Source organism: Carcharodon carcharias (assembly GCF_017639515.1).
Source record: "Carcharodon carcharias isolate sCarCar2 chromosome 35 unlocalized genomic scaffold, sCarCar2.pri SUPER_35_unloc_9, whole genome shotgun sequence".
Lineage (NCBI taxonomy): Eukaryota > Metazoa > Chordata > Chondrichthyes > Lamniformes > Lamnidae > Carcharodon > Carcharodon carcharias.
This window is the reverse complement of record NW_024470725.1, coordinates 415,587-437,828: the sequence shown is the minus strand read 5'-3', so window position 1 is coordinate 437,828 and position 22,242 is coordinate 415,587. Positions and strand designations below refer to the sequence as shown.

General features: G+C 52.1%; 1 protein-coding gene across 2 annotated transcripts; it reads left to right on the top strand.

Moving 5' to 3' along the window:
• The first annotated feature begins 597 nt into the window (after window positions 1-597).
• ufc1 (ubiquitin-fold modifier conjugating enzyme 1) lies at window positions 598-21,235 on the top strand. Of its 2 annotated transcripts, none has more exons than XM_041181518.1 (6): window positions 598-759; window positions 5,337-5,404; window positions 8,318-8,381; window positions 13,504-13,580; window positions 16,130-16,220; window positions 20,143-21,235. In XM_041181518.1, exons 1-6 carry the CDS (start codon window positions 637-639, stop codon window positions 20,173-20,175), a joined length of 456 nt encoding a protein of 151 aa, XP_041037452.1. In that variant the 5' UTR covers window positions 598-636; the 3' UTR covers window positions 20,176-21,235. The 2 variants fall into 2 exon arrangements, with proteins under 2 accessions (XP_041037452.1, XP_041037451.1); XM_041181517.1 differs by having other exon boundaries at window positions 20,139-21,235.
• Window positions 21,236-22,242: the final 1,007 nt, after the last annotated feature.

The following is a 22,242-nucleotide window of genomic DNA, read 5'->3' as shown; positions in this document are numbered from 1 at the left end:
TTAACCCCTTGAGTCTGTTCCATTATTCAATGAGATCATGGCTGATCCGCGACCTCCCAGACCCACGGCCGCTACCATCTAGCAGGACAAGGGCAGCAGAGAGATGGGAACACCGCCACCCGGAAGTTCCCCTCCAAGCCTGACTTGGAAGTATATCGGCCGTTCCTTCACTGTCGCTGGGTCAGAATCCTGGAATTCCCTCCCTAACAGCACAGTGGGTGTACCTACACCACATGGACTGCAGCGGTTCAAGAAAGCAGCTCACCACCACCATCTTCTCAAGGGGCAATTAGGGATGGGCAATAAATGCTGGGCCCAGGCAGCAATGCCCATTTCCTATGAATGAATAGAAATAAAAAAATAAAACCTGTTGTCTCATGGACAATGGGTGGCACATCTCCACCCCATTAACCTGTCCATTGGGAATGGTTTCATCTCACTGTCGGAATTAGTCCTCAGGGAAGATAGCGTTCCAGGAGAATAAGACTACAACTCCCAGAATCCCCTTATAAGTGACATCCGGTCAGATGTTCGCCGTGCTGACGTCACCTCCGGCACTGAAACCAGCGGCGGCCTGAGTCTGCGTCTGCGCATTACTGCCTCTCTCTCTCTCTCTCTCTCTCTGTCGGAGGGAAGATGGCGGACGAGGCTACTCGCCGCATCCTGAGCGGAATCCCGCTGCTACGCTCCAACGCGGGCCCGCGCGACAGCGAACGCTGGCGGGAGCGGCTGAAGGAGGAGTACCAGGCGCTCATCAAGGTAACGTCTGCCGCCTTTTCTCCCCGCCCCGCCGCCCGGGAGATCGGAGCTTGGTGTCACAGTGAAAGGCGTTCGTCGGAACAACTTCCGTTCGGCCACTTCCGGTGCCAGCGCTAGGGTGGAATGTTCGGCTGGGTGTCACCCTTCAATTGTGTCCGTCTGTGTACTTCCGGTCTGTGGGTTGGGCCACCTTCCCTCGTTCTGATTGGCTCCGCCATCCTCGTGCTGTGCTGAGTTTGCATGTCCTAGACCAAAGCGGTGTGAGGGGAGGCGGTGGCTCCGTGGTATTGTCCCTGGACCCAGGGTAATGCCCTGGGGACCCGGGTTCGAATCCCACCGTGGCAGATGGTGAAATTTGAATTCAATAAAAATGTGGAATTAAAAGTAGTGATAACCATGAAACCATTGCTGATTGTTGGAAAATCCCATCTGGTTTTCTGCTGTCCTTGCCTGGTCTGGTGACTCCAGCAATAATTGAATACTTCACATCCACCTTCACCCAAGAGAATGGGGATGAAGGTATCGAACTCAGGGAGAGAGACAGCAAGGTTCTTAAACAAGTTGTTATAGGGAGTGACAAGGTATGGGAGGTGTTGGCTTAAAAGTGGACAAATCTCCAGGTCCAGATGATTTGTGTCCCAGGCTGCTGAGGGAAGCAAGGGAGGAGGTCGCAGGGGCTCTGACCCAAATTTTTAATTCCTCTATGGCCATGGGGGAGGTGCCAGAGGACTGGAGAACAGCTAATCTGGTTCTGTTATTTAAGAAGGGTTGTAGAGATAAGCCAGGGAACTACAGGCCAGTGAGTCTCACGTCAGTGGTAGGGAAACTATTGGAGAAATTTCTGAAGGAGAGAATCTACCTCCACTTGGAGAGGCAAGGTTTGATCAACGATTGTCAGCATGGCTTTGTCAGAGGGAGGTCATGCCTAACACATTTGATTGAATTTGTGAGGAGGCCAGATATGTAGATGAGGTAGTGCAGTTGATGTAGTTTATATGGATTTCAGCAAAGCCTTTGACAAGGTCCCACATGGGAGACTTATAAAGAAGGTAAATGCACATGGGATACAGGGTAATTTGATAAGGTGGATTCAAAATTGGCTTAGTTGTAGGAGACAGAGGTTGATGACAGAAGGATGCTTTAGTGACTGGAAGCCAGTGTCCAGTGGCGTACCACAGGGATCTGTGCTCGATCCCCTATTATTTGTCATTTATATAAACAACATAGATGACAGTGTGATGGGTAGGATTAGTAAGTTTGTGGATGACACAAAGATTGGCCGAGTGGTTAACAGTGAGCTTGAGTGTTTTGGGCTACAGGAAGATATAGACGGGATGGTCAAATGGGCAGATAAGTGGCAGATGGAATTTAACCCTGAAAAGTGTGAGGTGATACACTTTGGAAGGAGTAATTTGACAAGGAAGTATTCAATGAACGGCATGACACTAGGAAGTTCTGAGGAACAAAGGGACCTTGGCGTGTGTGTCCATAGATCTCTGAAGGCAGAGGGGCATGTTAGTGGGGTGGTGAAAAAGACATATGGGACACTTGCCTTTATCAATCGAGGCATAGATTACAAAAGTAGGGAGGTCATGTTGGAGTTGTAGAGAACCTTAATGAGGCCACAGCTGGAGTACTGTGTGCAGTTCTGGTCGCTACATTATAGGAAGGTTGTGAGTGCACTGGAGGGGGTGCAGAGGAGATTGACCAGGATGCTGCCTGGGATGAAACACTTAAGTTATGAAGAGAGGTTGGATAGACTTGGGTTGTTTTCGTTGGAGCAGAGAAGACTGAGGGACGACCTGATCGAGGTGTACAAGATTATGAGGGGCATGGACAGGGTGGATAGGGAGCAGCTGTTCCCCTTAGTTGAAGGGTCAGTCACGAGGGGACATAAGTTCAAGGTGAGGGGCAGGAGGTTTAGGGGGGATGTGAGAAAAACTTTTTTACCCAGAGGATGGTGAGGGTCTGGAATGTACTGCCTGGGAGGGTGGTGGAGGTGGGTTGCCTCACATCCTTTAAAAAGTACCTGGATGAGCACTTGGCACATCATAACATTCAAGGCTATGGGCCAAGAGCTGGTAAATGGGATTAGGTAGGTAGGTCAGGTGTTTCTCACGTGTCGGTGCAGACTCGATGGGCCGAAGATCCTCTTCTGCACTGTGGGATTCTGTGAATGTAAAGCGAGTCTCAGTAATGAAGCTCTCACTGATTGTCGTAAAAACCCATCTGGTTCACAAATGTCATTTAGGGAGGGAAATCTTACCTGGTCTGGTCTGGAGTCTGGGACTCCACATGAGACACACAGCAGTGTGGTTGACTCTTAAATGCAATTTGGCAATAAATGCTGGTCTAGCTGGTGAATTTTAAAAAAAACAGGCCAATATAGGTTTTCCAACTCTCCAGGAGCCTCCAGGAATTGAAGACCAATCTCCAAAGACAGGGCTGTGCTCAGCCCTCAAGAAAAATGGCTGGGACATTCAAAAAGATTGGGGGGTTTTTTTGTCGTTATCTTTGAAGTTTTCTTCACTTTTTACCAGATATAAAAATGTTGAAAATGGGGGGAAAAGGCTTCTTCGGCTGACAATCTAATTGGGCAATGAGTCTTGTTGCTTTGCAATTGCCGTGGGAGGGCAGTACATCACAAGGTGAAAGTTAAACACTGCGGACGCTAGAAATCTGAAATAAAATCAGAAAATGCTGGAAAAGCTCAGCAGGTATGGCAGCCTCTGTGCAGAGAGAAACAGTGAATGTTTCGAGCCCGTATGATTCTTCTTCAGAGAGGCAGAAATGTGATGGATGTTATACTCTTTTAGAAGAAGAGTCATACAGACTCGAAACATTATCTCTGTTTCTCTCTCCACAGATGCTGCCGGACCTGCTGAGCTTTTCCAGCACTTTCTGCTTCTGTTTCAGTACGTCACAAGGTTTGATGTGTTGGCCAACTAATGTCTGGAGTGTGAGGGCGAGTCATGTGGTGAAACCTTCAGGAATATGTTAATCACAGTTGGAAACCCTATCAATGCAAATAGCCACATCACCCTTGAATTAGGGGTGAGGATAGTCGGCCAGCGATTCCTGCAGCCAGTGCTGGGTGCGTGGATAATAAACGCAAAGTGTAGGAAAAACTCAGCAGACCCGGCAGCGTCTGTGGAGAGAGAAGCAGAGTTAACGTTTCGAGTCCGTATGAATCTCCGCCTCCTCCAAGGCTGGCAGGAGAAGAACAGTGAAACACTGCGGGTGCCGGAAATCTGAAATAAAAGATGCTGGAAAGTCCTGAAGGGCTATATTCAACTCGAAATGTGGACTCTGTCTCTGCCTGCAGTGGTTTCAGCACTATCAGAGTTGATTCTGGGTAGCGCACTTCAAACGCTCTCTGCCTCATTGTGCATGGAATCACCCGGCAGGAGGCCCTTCATTCAGAGATAAAAACAAAAAACTGCGGATGCTGGAAATCAAAACAAAAACAGAATTACCTGGAAAAACTCAGCAGGTCTGGCAGCATCGGCGGAGAAGAAAAGAGTTGATGTTTCGAGTCCTCATGACCCTTCGACATGAGGTCATGAGGACTCGAAACGTCAACTCTTCTCCGCCGATGCTGCCAGACCTGCTGAGTTTTTCCAGGTAATTCTGTTTTTGTGTGGCCCTTCATTCAGTCCTGCTTCCCTGTGGTGCAGCTTCTATTTAACCGCACTCCCCTGCTCTATCTCCACGGGCCTGTAACTTTCTTTCCCTTCAACTATTTCTCCAATTTTTTTTTTTGTAAGCTTCTTTTGAACCTGCTTCCACCATCGTTGGAGCCAGCGCATTCCTGACTTGAACTCACTGTCTTTCAAAAGAATGTCTCCTCATTCCCCCTCTCTGTTTTTTTTTGCCAATTACCTTATCCCGTCATTGGAAAGTTTCTCTCAAGTCTATCAAAATCAGTCATGGTTTTGAACATCTCTATTAACTTTCCGCTAACCCTCCTTGCCCTAAGGAGAAGAGCTCCGGCTTGCCCAGTCTCATCCCAGGTACCACTCTGCCTTCCTAAACTGTGCTGCGCAGAATTCAACACAAAACTCCAGCAGAGACATAACCACTGTTTTATAAACGTTTCACTATTCCCTCTCTTTATAAAGCCTAGACCTCCATATGCTTTCCAAACTGCCCTCTCAACTCGTCTTGCCACCTTCAAAGATATCTGTACTTACCCCCCACCCTGATGTCTCTGTTTCTGCAACCCCCCCTGTAAGATTGTACCATTTCATTACACTCCCCCCTGATGTCTCTGTTTCTGCAACCCCCCCTGTAAGATTGTACCATTTCATTACACTCCCCCCTGATGTCTCTGTTTCTGCAACCCCCCCCTGTAAGATTGTACCATTTCATTACACTCCCCCCTGATGTCTCTGTTTCTGCAACCCCCCCCTGTAAGTTTGTACCATTTCGTTACACTTCCCCCCGATGTCTCTGTTTCTGCAACCCCCTGGAGGGTGTGGGTGGGGGTGGGAGAAAGAGCCAGAAGTGAAAGCAGGACATGTGTTGATCGATGATACGACTCCTGTTCATTTTGAAATATTCGTTCTCTGTTTCAGTATGTGGAAAACAACAAGCGGGCAGACAATGACTGGTTCAGACTGGAGTCAAACAAAGATGGAACACGGTGAGTGACTACTGATGTCAGACAGGACTTCCCTAGGAGCCTGCCTGTATTCTAAAGGTCTGTGTGACATACTTCAGACAGCCAAAAGGTCCAGGCTGGTCCTTCTGGTGTTTCAAATAATCTGACCCTCTAGTACAACATCACCAACGAGAAGGTAGACAGTGGGAACGCGGTAAATGTCGTTTATCTGGATTTGTGATAAGGTGCTGCATGTTAGAATAACGAATATGGTCAGAGAATGTGGAGCCAGGGGACAAGTGGCAGAATACATTGCCAGTTAGCTTGATGACAGAAAGCAGAGATTCCTTTACTCTTTCACAGGGTGTAGGCGTCACTGGCAAGGCCAGCATTTGTTGCCCATCCCTATTTATCCTTCAACTGGGTTCAGAGGGGCAGTTAAGAGCCAACCACATGGCTGTGGGGTCTGGAGTCCCATGTAGACCAGACTGGGTAAGGATGGCAGATTTCCTTCCCTGAAGGGCATTAGTGAACCAGATGGGTTTTTACGACAATCGATGGTAGTTTCAGGGTCACCATAACTGAGACTCACTTTACACTCCAGATTTAAGGGATTGAATTGAAATTCCACCAGCTGCTGTGGTGGGGATTTGAACTGGTGCCCTCAGAGCACTAGCCTCTGGATTACGAGTCTAGTGACTACACCCTGACCACCACCATCTCCCCGTTATTGGGAGCAAAGGGCAGTTCTGCAGAGTGACAGAAGACGTTCCACAAGGGATCAGTGCCGGGAGCACTGCCTCTCACAATTTACATGAACTTCAAAACTTGGAATCAAAAGTGCAAGATCTAAATTTGCAGTTGACACCAAATTGAGCGGAATAGTTAATACAAGGAGCACGGCAACAGGGTACAGAAGGACACAAAGAAACTTGCAGAATGGGCAAAGAGTTGGCCAGTGAAGTTCAACAGAGAAAAATATCAGGTCAGATATTTTGATAAGGAGAATAGGGAGGTCATTTATTATTTTGAAAGTGAGAGCCTAGTTGGGGGTAGAGCACCACAGCTTAGCAAGGTCAAACTAAGCTTTTGATTAGTAGGGGGGTGGAATTGGAGAGTAGAGAAGGGTTTGCTGGACCTGTGTTGAACCTCGGTTAGATCCCTGTGTGCGGTACTGGTCGCCACGTTATTAAAAAGGATATCGAGGCGCTGGAGAGGGCCCAGAGAAGATTTACAGGATGAAACCGGAAATGAGTGGGTACAAGACCCCAGGAAAGGGTTGACTAGGCTGCGGCCTTTTTCTCTCGAGGGAAGAAGGCTGACGGGGGTGAGGGAATTTAAAATGACAAAAGGGTTTGGCTGAGCGGAGACGGAGACAATGCTTCGTCTCGTGGGGGGTAAGCGGCACGGGAGGTTGTCCGTGTGAGGTGGTCACCCAACATTCAGAAGAAGCCCCTTCACCCAGAGACTGGTGAGAATGTGTCACGGGGAGAGGTTGAAGCGAATAATACAGAAGCGTTTAGGGGGAAGCAAGACGAGTAGATGAGGGACAAGGGAAGAGAGGGCGATGATGATAGATACAGGTGAGAGAAAATGGGAGGGGTGGTTGGAGTGAAGCATTAACACCAGCATGGAGTGTTGGGCCGAATGTGGCCTGTTCCTTTGCCTTCTATCCTGTGGAATTCAGTGTAAACAATCATTTATATTTATATGGAACCTTTAACATAATAAGACGGGTGGAGTGTTAGAAAACAGAACATGTCACCGGGCGACAGCGAGTTAGAGGGTTCGCTGAGCAAAAAGCTTGGTCATTCAGGCAGGCTTCCCAAAGGGGGACAAAAGCTGAGAGGTGGAGAGGTGTAGTGAGGCTATTCCGGGCTTTGGGGTTAAGACCCGGCCACCAGGTTGTGGAACAGTTAAAATTTTGGGATGCTGGAAAGGCTGGAATTAAAGAGATCTCGGAGGAGGAGGGGGGGGGTGGTGGTTGTGGGGCGAGGGATTTGAAAACAAGGATGAAAGTTTTAAAATCAAGAGGTCGCTTGACTGCAGGCCAAGAGAGATCAGAGAGCACAGGGGTTCAGGGGAGTGGGACTCCAGTTAAGGGACTGGAGTGGGGGAGCTGCGCCAGGAGTGCATGGGAGTAGATGGTGTCCAGAGGCCATGGATGAGGGTTTCAGCGGCCGATGAGCTGAGCCAGGTGAGGTTGGGTGATGTTACAGAGGTGGAAATAGGCAGTTTTGCAGCAGCAGAACACCAAGGTTACAAAGCAAGGCTTCGTCGCAGGCTGGAGAGAGGGACGGGGTCAGGGGCGAGGGGATTGGAGTTTGGAGCAGGCACTGGGAACGATGGCAGGAGTCGTCCCAATATTGAATTGGAGGAAGTTTCTGCCCTTCCAGTACCGGACGCCGGAGGAGCAGTCGGACGATTTCGAGACAGTGGGTGGTGGTGGTGGTGGTGGGGGAGGGGGGTGGTCTCAGAGGTGCTGGTGAGATTGAGTGGGTGGTGTCAGCGTCCATGTGACAACAGCCCTGTGCTTTGCGATGATGTCACCGAGGGACAGCACGTACATGAGGAAAAGGAGGGAGCGAATAATCAATCCTTGAGGGGGCGCCGGCGGAGGGAGGGGCGGAGGGAGGGACGCCAGTGGAGGGAGGGTTCCCAAAGGCATCGCTTGCCTTGCCCTCATTGACGGAGCTCAGGGGGAAGGGGGATGAGTGAGTTGCTGCAGTGTATCCGGTACAGGCTGTGGCTGCAGAGTGCCAGTCAGGAGCCAAACTCGTGTGGCAAGGACACCCACTCAGGCAAAGTACTCTGCTCGGGGTGGGTGGTCTTTGAAGCGTTGTTGTGGCTGCACAGCCTCCCCAGTTTTGTTGGAAGAGGGAGGGAGGGCTGGGGAAGTTGCTTTGATCGGATGTGGAGGAGTTTTCACCATGTCTCTCTCTCTCTCTCTCTCAGGTGGTTTGGAAAGTGCTGGTACATACATGAGCTTTTGAAATATGAATTTGACATTGAGTTTGATGTGAGTAATAGCTTTCTTTCTTTCTGGGCAGCTCATTTGAATCTTTTCCACTTCTCACGAATGCATCAATACATCACACACAGACAAACATATCCAATAGATAGACACCAAACCCACTCACACAAACACTCACTCACACTGTCTTTTTCTCTCTCTCACACACAATCACACTCCCACTTACACACACACACATATACACACAATCACACACACACACACACAATCACACTCCCACTTACACACACACACACATATACACACAATCACACACACACACACACAATCACACTCCCACTTACACACACACACACATATACACACAATCACACACACACACACAATCACACTCCCACTTACACACACATATACACACAATCACACACACACACAATCACACTCCCACTTACACACACACACATATACACACAATCACACACACACACACAATCACACTCCCACTTACACACACAATCACACACACACAATCACACTCCCACTTACACACACATATACACACAATCACACACACACACACAATCACACTCCCACTTACACACACACACACATATACACACAATCACACACACACACACAATCACACTCCCGCTTACACACACACACACAATCACACTCCCGCTTACACAGACACACACACAATCACACTCCCACTTACACACACACACACACACACACACTCCCACTTACACACACACACACAATCACACTCCCACTTACACACGCATATACACACAATCACACACAATCACACTCCCACTTACACACACATATACACACAATCACACACACACACAATCACACTCCCACTTACACACACACACATATACACACAATCACACACACACACACACAATCACACTCCCACTTACACACACACACACACACACATATACACACAATCACACACACACACAATCACACTCCCACTTACACACACATATACACACAATCACACACACACACAATCACACTCCCACTTACACACACACATATACACACAATCACACACACACACAATCACACTCCCACTTACACACACACACATGTACACACAATCACACACACACACACACAATCACACTCCCACTTACACACACAATCACACACACACAATCACACACCCACTTACACACACACACACATTTACACACAATCACACACACACACAATCACACTCCCACTTACACACACACACACACATATACACACAATCACACACACACAATCACACTCCCACTTACACACACACACAATCACACACACACACAATCACACTCCCACTTACACACACACACACACACATATACACACAATCACACACACACACACACACAATCACACTCCCACTTACACACACACACACACAATCACACTCCCACTTACACAGACACACACACAATCACACTCCCACTTACACACACACACACACACACACACACATACTCCCACTTACACACACATATACACACAATCACACACACACACAATCACACTCCCACTTACACACACATATACACACAATCACACACACACACACAATCACACTCCCACTTACACACACACACACATATACACACAATCACACACACACAATCACACTCCCACTTACACACACACACACACATATACACACAATCACACACACACACAATCACACTCCCACTTACACACACACACACAATCACACACACACACACAATCACACTCCCACTTACATACACACACACACACTCCCACTTACACACACACACAATCACACTCCCACTTACACACACACAATCACACTCCCACTTACACACACACAATCACACTCTCACATACACACACACAATCACACTGTCTTTTTCTCTCTCTCACACACAAGCACACTCCCACTTACACAGACACAATCACACACACACACACATACACACAATCACACACTCCCACTTACACAGACGTACACATATACACACACACACTCACACTGTCTTTTTCTCTTTCTGTTTCTCATACACTCACCCTCTCTCTTTTTCTCTCTCACACACACAATCACACTCCCACTTACACAGACGTACACATATACACACACTCACACTGTCTTTTTCTCTCTTACACACACAATCACACTCCCACTTACACACACACACATATACACACACACTCACACTGTCTTTTTCTCTCTTACACACACAATCACACTCCCACTTACACAGACACACACATATACACACACTCACACTGTCTTTTTCTCTCTTACACACACAATCACACTCCCACTTACACACACACACATATACACACACACTCACACTGTCTTTTTCTCTCTTACACACACAATCACACTCCCACTTACACAGACACACACATATACACACACTCACACTGTCTTTTTCTCTCTTACACACACAATCACACTCCCACTTACACAGACGTACACATATACACACACACTCACACTGTCTTTTTCTCTTTCTGTTTCTCATACACTCACCCTCTGTCTTTCTCTCTCTCTCATACACATGCTCTCTTCTCTCTCTCTCGCATACACACACACTCGCAGACATACATATACACACACACTCTCTCTCTCACACACAGACACACACATGCACACACACTCACACTGTTGTTCTCTCCCTATCTCTCATACACTCACCCCCTCTCTCTTACACACCCACACACACACTTTTTTACTCTCTCACACACACTTACACACACATACACATACACTCACTCTTTTTCTCTCTCTCACACATAGTGATACAAACACATTCTCTCTCACACACTTCTTTCTCTCTCACACACTGAAACAAACACACACACACTATATCTTTCTCTCCCTCTCTCTTTCTCACACACACACACACACACATACACACACTCACTGTCTTTTTCTCTCTTCCTCACACACATACTCTCCTCTCTCACGTATACACACACACACACTCTCTCTCTTACACATTCTCTCTTTTTCTCTCTCTTACACACACACTCACTCTTTCACTCCCATACACACATTGACACAAACACGCACTCAGACTCTTTTTTTCTCTCTCTCGCTCTCAAACGCACACACTCTCTTTTTCACTCTCAATCTCTCACACTTGCACTCTCACCTATACACACACACTCGCACTCTCTTTTTCTCTCTTTCACACACACACTCACACTCACACACACTCTCTCTCTCTACCTCTCTATTTCCAAGTTCGTATCATCTGCAAATTTTGAAATTGTGCCCTGTACACCACAGTCCAGGTCATCAATATAAATCAGGAAGAGCAAGGGTCCCAACGCTAACATCTGGGGAACTCCACTACAAACATTCCTCCAGCCCAAATACTGTCCATTAACCACTACTCCCTGTTTCCTGTCACTCAGCAAATTTCTTATCCATGTTGTGATATAATACAATCAGGCAGAGTCAACATGGTTTTGTGAAAGGAAAATCAAGTTGGATGAATTCATTAGAACAAAGAACAAAGAAAAGTACAGCACAGGAACAGGCCCTTCCAAGATCATATTGCCCGTCAACTAAAACATTTTGCACTTCCGGGGTTGATATCCCTCTATTCCCATCCTATTCATGTATTTGTCAAGCTGCCTCTTAAACAGCAGTATCGTACCTGCTTCCACCTCCTCTGGCAGCGAATTCCAGACACTCACTACCTTCTGTGTAAAAAACTTGCCCCGCACATCTCCTCTATAGTTTTCTCCTCTCACCTTAAATCTATGTCCCCTAGTACTTGACTCTTCCACCCTGGGAAAAAGCTTCTGACTATCTACTCTGTCCATGCCACTCATAATTTTGTAAACTTCTATCAAGTCGCCCCTCAATCTCCGTCGCTCTAGTGAGAACAATCCGAGTTTCTCCAACCTCTCCTCATAGCTAATAACCTCCAGACCAGGCAGCATCCTGGTAAACCTCCTCTGCACCCTCTCCAACACCTCCATATCCTTCTGGTAATGTGGTGACCAGAATTGCACGCAATATTCCAAGTGTGGCCTAACCAAGGTTCTATACAGCTGCAGCATGACTTCCCAGCTTTTATACTCAATACCCCTGCCAATGAAGGCAAGCATGTCATATGCCTTCCTGACTACCTTATCCACCTGCGTGGCCATTTTCAGTGACCTGTGGACCTGCACACCCAGATCCCTCTGCCCGTCGATGCACTTAAGGGTTCTGCCATTTACTGTATAATTCCTACCTGTATTAGACCTTCCAAAATGCATTACCTCGCATTTATCCGGATTAAACTCCATCTGCCATTTCTCCGCCCAAGTCTCCAACCGACCTATATCCCGTTGTAGAGTTATTTGTGGATGTGACAAACAAGGTAGATAAAGGGGAACCTGTAAATGTGCTGTACCTGGATTTCAAAAAGGGTAACGTGCTACATAAAAGGTTACTACACAAAATCCGAGCTCCTGGTGTTGGGGATGATATAGTAGCATGGATAGAGGATTGGTTAACTAACAGGAACTAGAGGGCCAGGATAAATGGGTCATTTTCAGGTTGGCAGACTGTAACTATTGGAGTGCCATGGGGATCGGTGCTGGGGCCTCAACTCTTTACTGTCTAAACTGATGACTTGGACGAAGGGTCTGACTGTATTGAGGCCAAGTTTGCTTCCAGTACAAAGATAGATCAGGAAGCAAGTTGTGAGGAGGATACAAAGCGTCTGTAATAGGATATAGACGGGTTAAGTGAGAGGGCAAGAAATTGGCAGATGGGGTTTAATGTGGGAATATGTGAGGTGTCCACTAGGAAAACAGCATATTTTTTAAGTGGAGGGCGACTGCACAATACTGCGGTTCCCAATCTCTTTTCACCTTCTCTGTCATAATGAAAAAAGCCTCTGTTTCCCTCACCTCTGCTCTGAACTCCAGCCTCTGATTCCTGGGATTCTCCCAGTCAATCTCTCCTGCAGCCAAGGCTGCCAATGTCGAGCAGGGAATCAGGCTTGTTCTGTCCCTTGTTTTGAAGTTGCCCATCCGGGTACTCACGCGGAGAATGTCCCCTCGTGTGAGGTCCCTGAGGTTCAGTGGTGATGGGATGCGCTCACTGGCGATGTGGTTGATACACGTCCGGGACTGACTGAGATCTCGCTTTCCGCAGATTCCCGTCACATACCCCACGACGGCACCAGAGATCGCCATCCCAGAACTGGACGGAAAGACGGCCAAAATGTACAGGTAGGAATGCCGGGATGGGTGTGGGAGGCTGCTGGAGAAAGGGAGATGGGAGGGTGGTGAGACGATGCAGGGATCTCTGATTCGGAGGCAGGTTAAGCTCCCTTTCCCTTTCTGTCCCTCCCCACAATCTGGTGACCTCTCCTTCTGACCGAGGGTTATGTACTTCTGCGTTCCCTTCACCACCGCAGGAAGCCTCACCGTCTTCCGCAGGTACTCAGGTACGTTCCTGCACTCCAGCCCACTGTTGGAACGCAGGGACTGCAACGGCCGATTACTGCGCACAGGAAGATCCCACAAGCGGCGGTGTGACAATGGCCGGACAATCTGCTTGTGGTGACGTGTTGGCCCTGTGACACGGGAGAGAACTCCCACCCCAATCCCTGCCCCCTGCAAAAAAAAAAAAACGGGCTTTTCTTCCGGTGGTCACCGTGGGATCGGGCGGAGGAGTCCCAGCTCTTAAGGTCTCCTGCACCGAGAGAGCAGCTTTCCCTCTCAGTTTGGTGAGGGGTGTTGGTCGAGGGGAGGGGAGGGGAGGGGGTGAAGTTGAACCAGGATTGTGGGGCTCAAGACTTTGGAATGTGGGTTTGAACTCCATCACCTTTTCTGACCCAAAGGTGACGGACACACACAATAAACGAGCCAAGCTGACCGACAGGGAACCACCGGAGAGCTGCTCCTTCCCATCCTCCTTTCCCTCCTGGTCCAGAAGGTGCAGAGAAGCTGCTGCATCAGCCTGATGGAGGCCTGTGCTGAGGGATTGGACTGAGCTGCAGGTCCTAGGCCTCAGGCCAGCTCAGCAGCAGCTCAGGGCAGCCTGGGACAGGGAGCTGGGTTATCGGAGAGCGGTGTGAGCTCATTCCTGGGACTAACAGGAGGGGATGGGGAGGCCCCACTGGGGTCCTCATCGCTGAAACTGAATGCTCAGCATCGTGTTTCATCAAACCATCTCTGTGCACTGATTTACACCCTGGGGGGAGAGAGAGAGAGAGAGAGAGAGAGCGAGAGTCACAGGATGGAGAAAGAGACAGAGAAAGAGAGGGTCACAGGTTGGTCTGGGAAATGGGAGTGAGGAAAGAGAGAGGGAGAGAAAGAGATACAAAAACAGAGTGAGTGAGGGAGCAAGACACCAAAGCGAGAGAGAGAGAGAGAGAGACAACGAGAGAGGAAGAGAAAGTCATGGTTGGAGGTTGGGAGACAGAGACACAGAAAAACACAGAAGGGGAGTGAAAGTCACAGGGGGAGCAATGATACATGCACAGAAATGGAGCAAACACCAAATAGAGGGAGAGATGGGTTGAGAGAGAGAGGAAAAGACAGCTAAAGACCCAAGTAAAGTCTTTTTAGGGAGAGAGAGACAGAAACGGGGAAGAAGGGGGAGAGGGAGAGAGACGGGAGGGAGATGCGGAGAGAGAGAGAGAGCGAGAGGGGAAGCAAGAGAGATGGGTGGAATGAGAGAGAGTGGTAGAGCAAGTGAGAGGGGGAACAAAGAGTGGGGAAGTAGGGGAAAGTGAGAAAGACTTGTGGGGGAGGGAGGAGGAGGCAGAGAGTGGGGGGAGACAGACAGTGGGGGAGCGAGAGAGTTGGGAACAAGAGAGAGGAGGCAGTGAGAGAAAGGGGCAGAGAGATAGAGGGGGTGGGGAGTGAGAGAGCGAGAGGGGGAGGGGAACGATAGAACGAGGGGGAGAGGGGACCGAGAGAGAGAGGGGAGGGGAGTGAGACGGAGGGAAGTGAGAGAGGGAGGGGAGAGAGCAAGAGAGAAAGGGAGGGAGGGAAGCGAGAGAGGGATGGAGGCGAGTGAGAGGGAGGGGAGATAAAGGGGAAGGGAGAGAGGGAAGGGGAAAGGAGAGAGAAGGAGAGGAGGAAGGGAGAGAGAGATGGGGAGGGAAGTGAGAGAGGGAGAGGGAAGGGAGACAGAGAAGGGGATGGGAGTGGGAGAGAGAGAGGGAGGGGAGAGATTGAGGGGGAGAGAGAGAGAGGGGCGCGAGAGAGAGGGGCAGGAGGGGCAGAGTGACAAAGACAGTCGGGGGGTGAGAAAGACAGTGGGGTTACGAGGGTGAGTGGGGAGAACGAGAAAGAGAGGGGGAAGCAAGCAAGAGGGAGATCGAGAGAGAGAGGGGGAGGAGAGAGACACGGGGAGGAGGGAGAGAAACGGAGGGAGGGATGGGGCGAGAGAGAATGACGGGGAGGGAGAGAGAGATGGGGAGAGAGGGAGAGATGGGGGAAGGGAGAGAGATGCAGAGAGAGGGAGAGAGAGACGGGGAGAGAGAGTGACAGTGGGAGTGAAGGAGTGAGTGATGGGGAGAGTGGGAGAGAGAGACACGGAGAGGTGAGAGAGAGTGTGATTTGTGAGAGAGAGAGAGAGAGAAGGGTAAGAGGCGGGAAGAGAGAGAGATATAAAGACAGGGAGGGACATGGAGATACAGGGAGTGCAAGTGAGAATTTAATCGTTGTTCTGAAATACTCCCCAAGCCCCAGCCTAGTTGAGCACTGAGTGGCTGCCTGTTCACAGCTGGCTCCATCTTCACAACGTTTCTGATCTCTTCATGCAGAGGTGGAAAGATTTGTCTGACAGATCACTTCAAGCCACTGTGGGCACGCAATGTCCCCAAGTTCGGCATGGGACACCTGATGGCCCTGGGGGTAAGTTCCTGAATCATTCTTCAAACATTCGAATCCCTGGCGTTAGTGAGTGAGACCGTGCAGTGCTGTCTTGGAAACTCTCAAAGGGCGATTAAACTCAGGCCTGAATGTCAGTGAGTGACACAGTCTGGAGTTCAGCGAGTCCCCTCCATTCTGGAAGCCAGAGATCAACATGAAAAGTGATGATGTATCAATCCAAGATCAAAACGGTCCTGATAGTGTAGAGGGATCTTTACTCTGTATCTAACCCCGTGCTGTACCTGTCCTGGGAGTGTTTGATGGGGACAGTGTACAGGCAGCTTTACTCTGTATCTAACCCCGTGCTGTACCTGTCCTGGGAGTGTTTGATGGGGACGGTGTAGAGGGAGCTTTACTCTGTATCTAAACCCATGATATACCTGTCCTGGGAGTGTTTGATGGGGACAGTGTAGAGGGAGCTTTACTCTGTATCTAACCCCGTGCTGTACCTGTCCTGGGAGTGTTTGATGGGGACAGTTCTGTACTCTGTTCCTAAGCAGCCTCATTTTTAAGTAGAGGGGGGGTACAGAGTGGGGGCTGGGCTACAGGGTGGGGTGGGGTACAGGGTGGGGTGGGGTACAGGGAGGGGTGGGGTACAGGGAGGGGTGGGGGTACAGGGAGGGGTGGGGTACAGGGTGGGGTACAGGGAGGGGTGGGGTACAGGGTGGGGTGGGGGTACAGGGAGGGGTGGGGTACAGGGTGGGTCGGGGGTACAGGGAGGGGTGGGGTACAGGGTGGGGTGGGGTACAGGGTGGGTCGGGGGTACAGGGTGGGGTGGGGTACAGGGTGGGGTACAGGGAGGGGTGGGGTACAGGGTGGGGTACAGGGAGGGGTGGGGTACAGGGAGGGGTGGGGTACAGGGTGGGGTGGGGTACAGGGTGGGGTACAGGGTGGGTCGGGGGTACAGGGTGGGGTACAGGGAGGGGTGTGGTACAGGGAGGGGTGTGGTACAGGGAGGGGTGGGGTACAGGGAGGGGTGGGGTACAGGGTGGGGTGGGGTACAGGGTGGGTGGGGTGGGGGTACAGGGTGGGGTACAGGGTGGGGTGGGGTACAGGGTGGGGTGGGGTACAGGGTGGGGTACAGGGTGGGGTGGGGTACAGGGTGGGGTGGGGTGGGGGTACAGGGTGGGGTACAGGGTGGGGTACAGGGTGGGGTGGGGTACAGGGTGGGGTGGGGTACAGGTTGGGGTACAGGGTGTGTTGGGGTACAGGGAGGGGTGGGGTACAGGGTGTGTTGGGGTACAGGGAGGGGTGGGGTACAGGGAGGGGTGGGGTACAGGGTGGGGTGTGGTACAGGGAGGGGTGGGGTACAGGGAGGGGTGGGGGTACAGGGTGGGGTGGGGTACAGGGAGGGGTGGGGGTACAGGGTGGGGTGGGGTACAGGGAGGGGTGGGGGTACAGGGTGTGTTGGGGTACAGGGAGGGGTGGGGTACAGGGTGTGTTGGGGTACAGGGAGGGGTGGGGTACAGGGAGGGGTGGGGTACAGGGTGGGGTGGGGGTACAGGGAGGGGTGGGGTACAGGGAGGGGTGGGGTACAGGGTGGGTCGGGGGTACAGGGAGGGGTGGGGTACAGGGTGGGGTGGGGGTACAGGGTGGGGTACAGGGAGGGGTGGGGTACAGGGTGGGGTGGGGTACAGGGTGGGGTGGGGTACAGGGTGGGGTGGGGGTACAGGGTGGGGTACAGGGTGGGGTGGGGTACAGGGAGGGGTGGGCTACAGGGTGGGGTGGGGTACAGGGAGGGGTGGGCTACAGGGTGGGTCGGGGGTACAGGGTGGGGTGGGGGTACAGGGTGGGTCGGGGGTACAGGGTGGGTCGGGGGTACAGGGTGGGGTGGGGTACAGGGTGGGGTGGGGTGGGGGTACAGGGTGGGGTGGGGTACAGGGTGGGGTACAGTGGGGTACAGGGTGGTGTGGGGTACAGGGTGGGGTACAGGGTGGGGTGTGGTACAGGGAGGGGTGGGGTACAGGGAGGGGTGGGGGTACAGGGTGGGGTGGGGTACAGGGTGTGTTGGGGTACAGGGAGGGGTGGGGGTACAGGGAGGGGTGGGGTACAGGGAGGGGTGGGGTACAGGGTGGGGTGGGGGTACAGGGAGGGGTACAGGGTGGGGTGGGGTACAGGGTGGGGTGGGGTACAGCGTGGGGTGGGGTACAGGGTGTGTTGGGGTACAGGGTGGGGTGGGGGTACAGGGAGGGGTGGGGGCACAGGGTGGGGTACAGGGTGGGGTGGGGTACAGGGAGGGGTGGGGTACAGGGAGGGGTGGGGTACAGGGTGGGGTGGGGGTACAGGGTGGGGTACAGGGTGGGGTGGGGGTACAGGGTGGGGTGGGGTACAGGGTGGGGTACAGGGTGGGCTGGGGTACAGGGTGGGGTACAGGGTGGGGTGGGGTACAGGGTGGGGTACAGGGTGGGGTGGGGTACAGGGTGGGGTACAGGGTGGGGTGGGGTACAGGGTGGGGTGGGGTACAGGGTGGGGTACAGGGTGGGGTGGGGTACAGGGTGGGGTACAGGGTGGGCTGGGGTTTCAGGGAGGGGTGGGGTACAGGGTGTGTTGGGGTACAGGGAGGGGTGGGGTACAGGGTGTGTTGGGGTACAGGGTGGGTGGGGTACAGGGAGGGGTGGGGTACAGGGTGGGCTGGGGTACAGGGAGTGGTGGGGTACAGGGTGTGTTGGGGTACAGGGTGGGGTGGGGTACAGGGTGGGGTACAGGGTGGGCTGGGGTACAGGGAGTGGTGGGGTACAGGGTGTGTTGGGGTACAGGGAGGGGTGGGGTACAGGGTGTGTTGGGGTACAGGGTGGGCTGGGGTACAGGGAGTGGTGGGGTACAGGGTGTGTTGGGGTACAGGGTGGGGTGGGGTACAGGGTGGGGTACAGTGTGGGCTGGGGTACAGGCAGTGGTGGGGTACAGGGTGTGTTGGGGTACAGGGAGGGGTGGGGTACAGGGTGTGTTGGGGTACAGGGTGGGCTGGGGTACAGGGAGGGGTGGGGTACAGGGTGTGTTGGGGTACAGGGAGGGGTGGGGTACAGGGTGGGGTACAGGGTGGGGTGGGGTACAGGGTGGGGTGGGGTACAGGGTGGGGTGGGGTACAGGGTGGGGTACAGGGTGGGGTGGGGTACAGGGTGGGGTACAGGGTGGGGTACAGGGTGGGCTGGGGTTTCAGGGAGGGGTGGGGTACAGGGTGTGTTGGGGTACAGGGAGGGGTGGGGTACAGGGTGTGTTGGGGTACAGGGTGGGTGGGGTACAGGGAGGGGTGGGGTACAGGGTGGGCTGGGGTACAGGGAGTGGTGGGGTACAGGGTGTGTTGGGGTACAGGGTGGGGTGGGGTACAGGGTGGGGTACAGGGTGGGCTGGGGTACAGGGAGGGGTGGGGTACAGGGTGTGTTGGGGTACAGGGTGGGCTGGTGTACAGGGAGTGGTGGGGTACAGGGTGTGTTGGGGTACAGGGTGGGGTGGGGTACAGGGTGGGGTACAGGGTGGGCTGGGGTACAGGCAGTGGTGGGGTACAGGGTGTGTTGGGGTACAGGGAGGGGTGGGGTACAGGGTGTGTTGGGGTACAGGGTGGGCTGGGGTACAGGGAGGGGTGGGGTACAGGGTGTGTTGGGGTACAGGGAGGGGTGGGGTACAGGGAGGGGTGGGGTACAGGGTGGGCTGGGGTACAGGGAGTGGTGGGGTACAGGGTGTGTTGGGGTACAGGGAGGGGTGGGGTACAGGGTGTGTTGGGGTACAGGGTGGGCTGGGGTACAGGGAGTGGTGGGGTACAGGGTGTGTTGGGGTACAGGGAGGGGTGGGGTACAGGGAGGGGTTGGGTACAGGGTGGGCTGGGGTACAGGGTGGGCTGGTGTGGGGGGGTGGGGTACAGGGGGCAGGGTTAGATTTACAATTGACTGTCTGTTTTCCTCCCAGTTAGGACCCTGGCTCGCTGTGGAGATCCCAGAGCTGATCACTAAAGGCCTCATCCAACACAAAGAAGGACAGGACAAGAGCTAGGAGGAGAGTGGGGTCTCCGGGAGAGTCTCCAGTGAGGCGAGTGTGGAGGACATGCACCAGTACATCATCACCTGCAGCTTCCTGCCGGACTCCCGCTCAGCTCCTGGTGCTCTGTGTAAACCATTCCAAACATTGACCGGCCCTTCCTCCCATCGCTCGCCCTTCCTCTTCCCCATTCCCTCTGCCCCTCCCCCTGACGCGGGGAGCGGGGTTTCCCAGTAGCCGGGCTCTCTCTCTCTGTGGCCTGGCGCACACGGAGACGGAGACGCTCTGTGTGCTCCCTCTCGGGGTTGGAACCTGCCAGCAGTGCCTGCAACTCCTACCCCATGGGCAAGGCAACTGGTCTCCATCATCACTGGGACTTCAACAGAAGATTTGGGGAACACCTCACAGCGCAGCCGGCAGTGGAGGGTGGGGCGGTGGGATTGGGAGGTAGAGAGACTAAACAGAGAGACTAAGTGTGATTCCCGCCCCCCCCGCCACCCCCCCCACCCCCGCAACAACTCCTGCCCCAGGTTCTGTCAGCCAATAGGGGCTTTTAGGGTATCAAGGTGGCGAGGGACAGGCGGCCGGGGGAGTGGGGGACAGAGAATTTAACAGAAATTATATGTAATAAAAGTGTGCAGAATATTTCCTTTACAGTTTGAAACATTCTTTTTCAAGATGGGAGGTTTCAGAGGCCCTGGGCTGACTGTGAACAGAAGTCAAAGTCAAGACACGCCTCTTTACTGAGAGAGCTTATTCGCTTTGTTCAATCTCTACACCCAGTGTCGGAGCTATTCCCTGTTTCTACTCTTTTCAGTGAGCCCATTAAACCAAATGAACAAGTCAAGGACAAGTTCAAAGGCAGCCCCTTAAAGGATACTATAAAAAAATAAAGACAAAATCTTAAAATATTCAAATTAAAACGTGATCAAAGGGGTCAATAAAGGACCCCAGCTCCCACAGCGCACAGAATGTTCCCTATTTATACGTGCTCAAAGTACTTAATAAAACAAAGCCCTTCACCTGTGTACTTGAACAGTATCATTAACATACTATTAACACCAGCAAACCATTCCCCCCGCCTACTTAAAAATGAGGCTGCTTAGGAACAGAGTAAAGAACTGTCCCCATCAAACACTCCCAGGACAAGTACAGCACGGGGTCAGATACAGAGTAAAGCTTCCTCTACACCGTCCCCATCAAACCTTCCCAGGACAGGTACAGCACGGGGTTAGATACAGAGTAAAGTTCCCTCTACACCGTCCCCATCAAACACTCCCAGGACACGTACAGCACGGGGTCAGATACAGAGTAAAGCTTCCTCTACACCGTCCCCATCAAACCTTCCCAGGACAGGTACAGCACGGGGTTGGATACAGAGTAAATCACACCATACACTGTCCCCATCAAACACTCCCAGGACAGGTACAGCACGGGGTTAGATACAGAGTCAATCACACTCTACACCGTCCCCATCAAACACTCCCAGGACAGGTACAGCACGGGGTTAGATACAGAGTATAGCTCCCTCTACACCGTCCCCATCAAACACTCCCAGGACAGGTACAGCACGGGGTTAGATACAGAGTAAAGCTCCCTCTACACTGTCCCCATCAAACACTCCCAGGACAGGAACAGCACGGGGTTAGATACAGAGTAAAGCTCCCTCTACACCGTCCCCATCAAACACTCCCAGGACAGGTACAGCACGGGGTTAGATACAGAGTAAAGCTCACTCTACACTGCCCCATCAAACAGTCCCAGGACAGGTACAGCACGGGGTTAGATACAGAGTAAAGCTCCCTCTACACTGTCCCATCAAACACTCCCAGGACAGGTACAGCACGGGGTTAGATACAGAGTAAAGCTCCCTCTACACCGTCCCCATCAAACACTCCCAGGACAGGTACAGCACGGGGTTAGATACAGAGTAAAGCTCCCTCTATACTGTCCCCATCAAACACTCCCAGGATAGGTACAGCACGGGGTTAGATACAGAGTAAAGCTCCCTCTACACCGTCCCCATCAAACACTC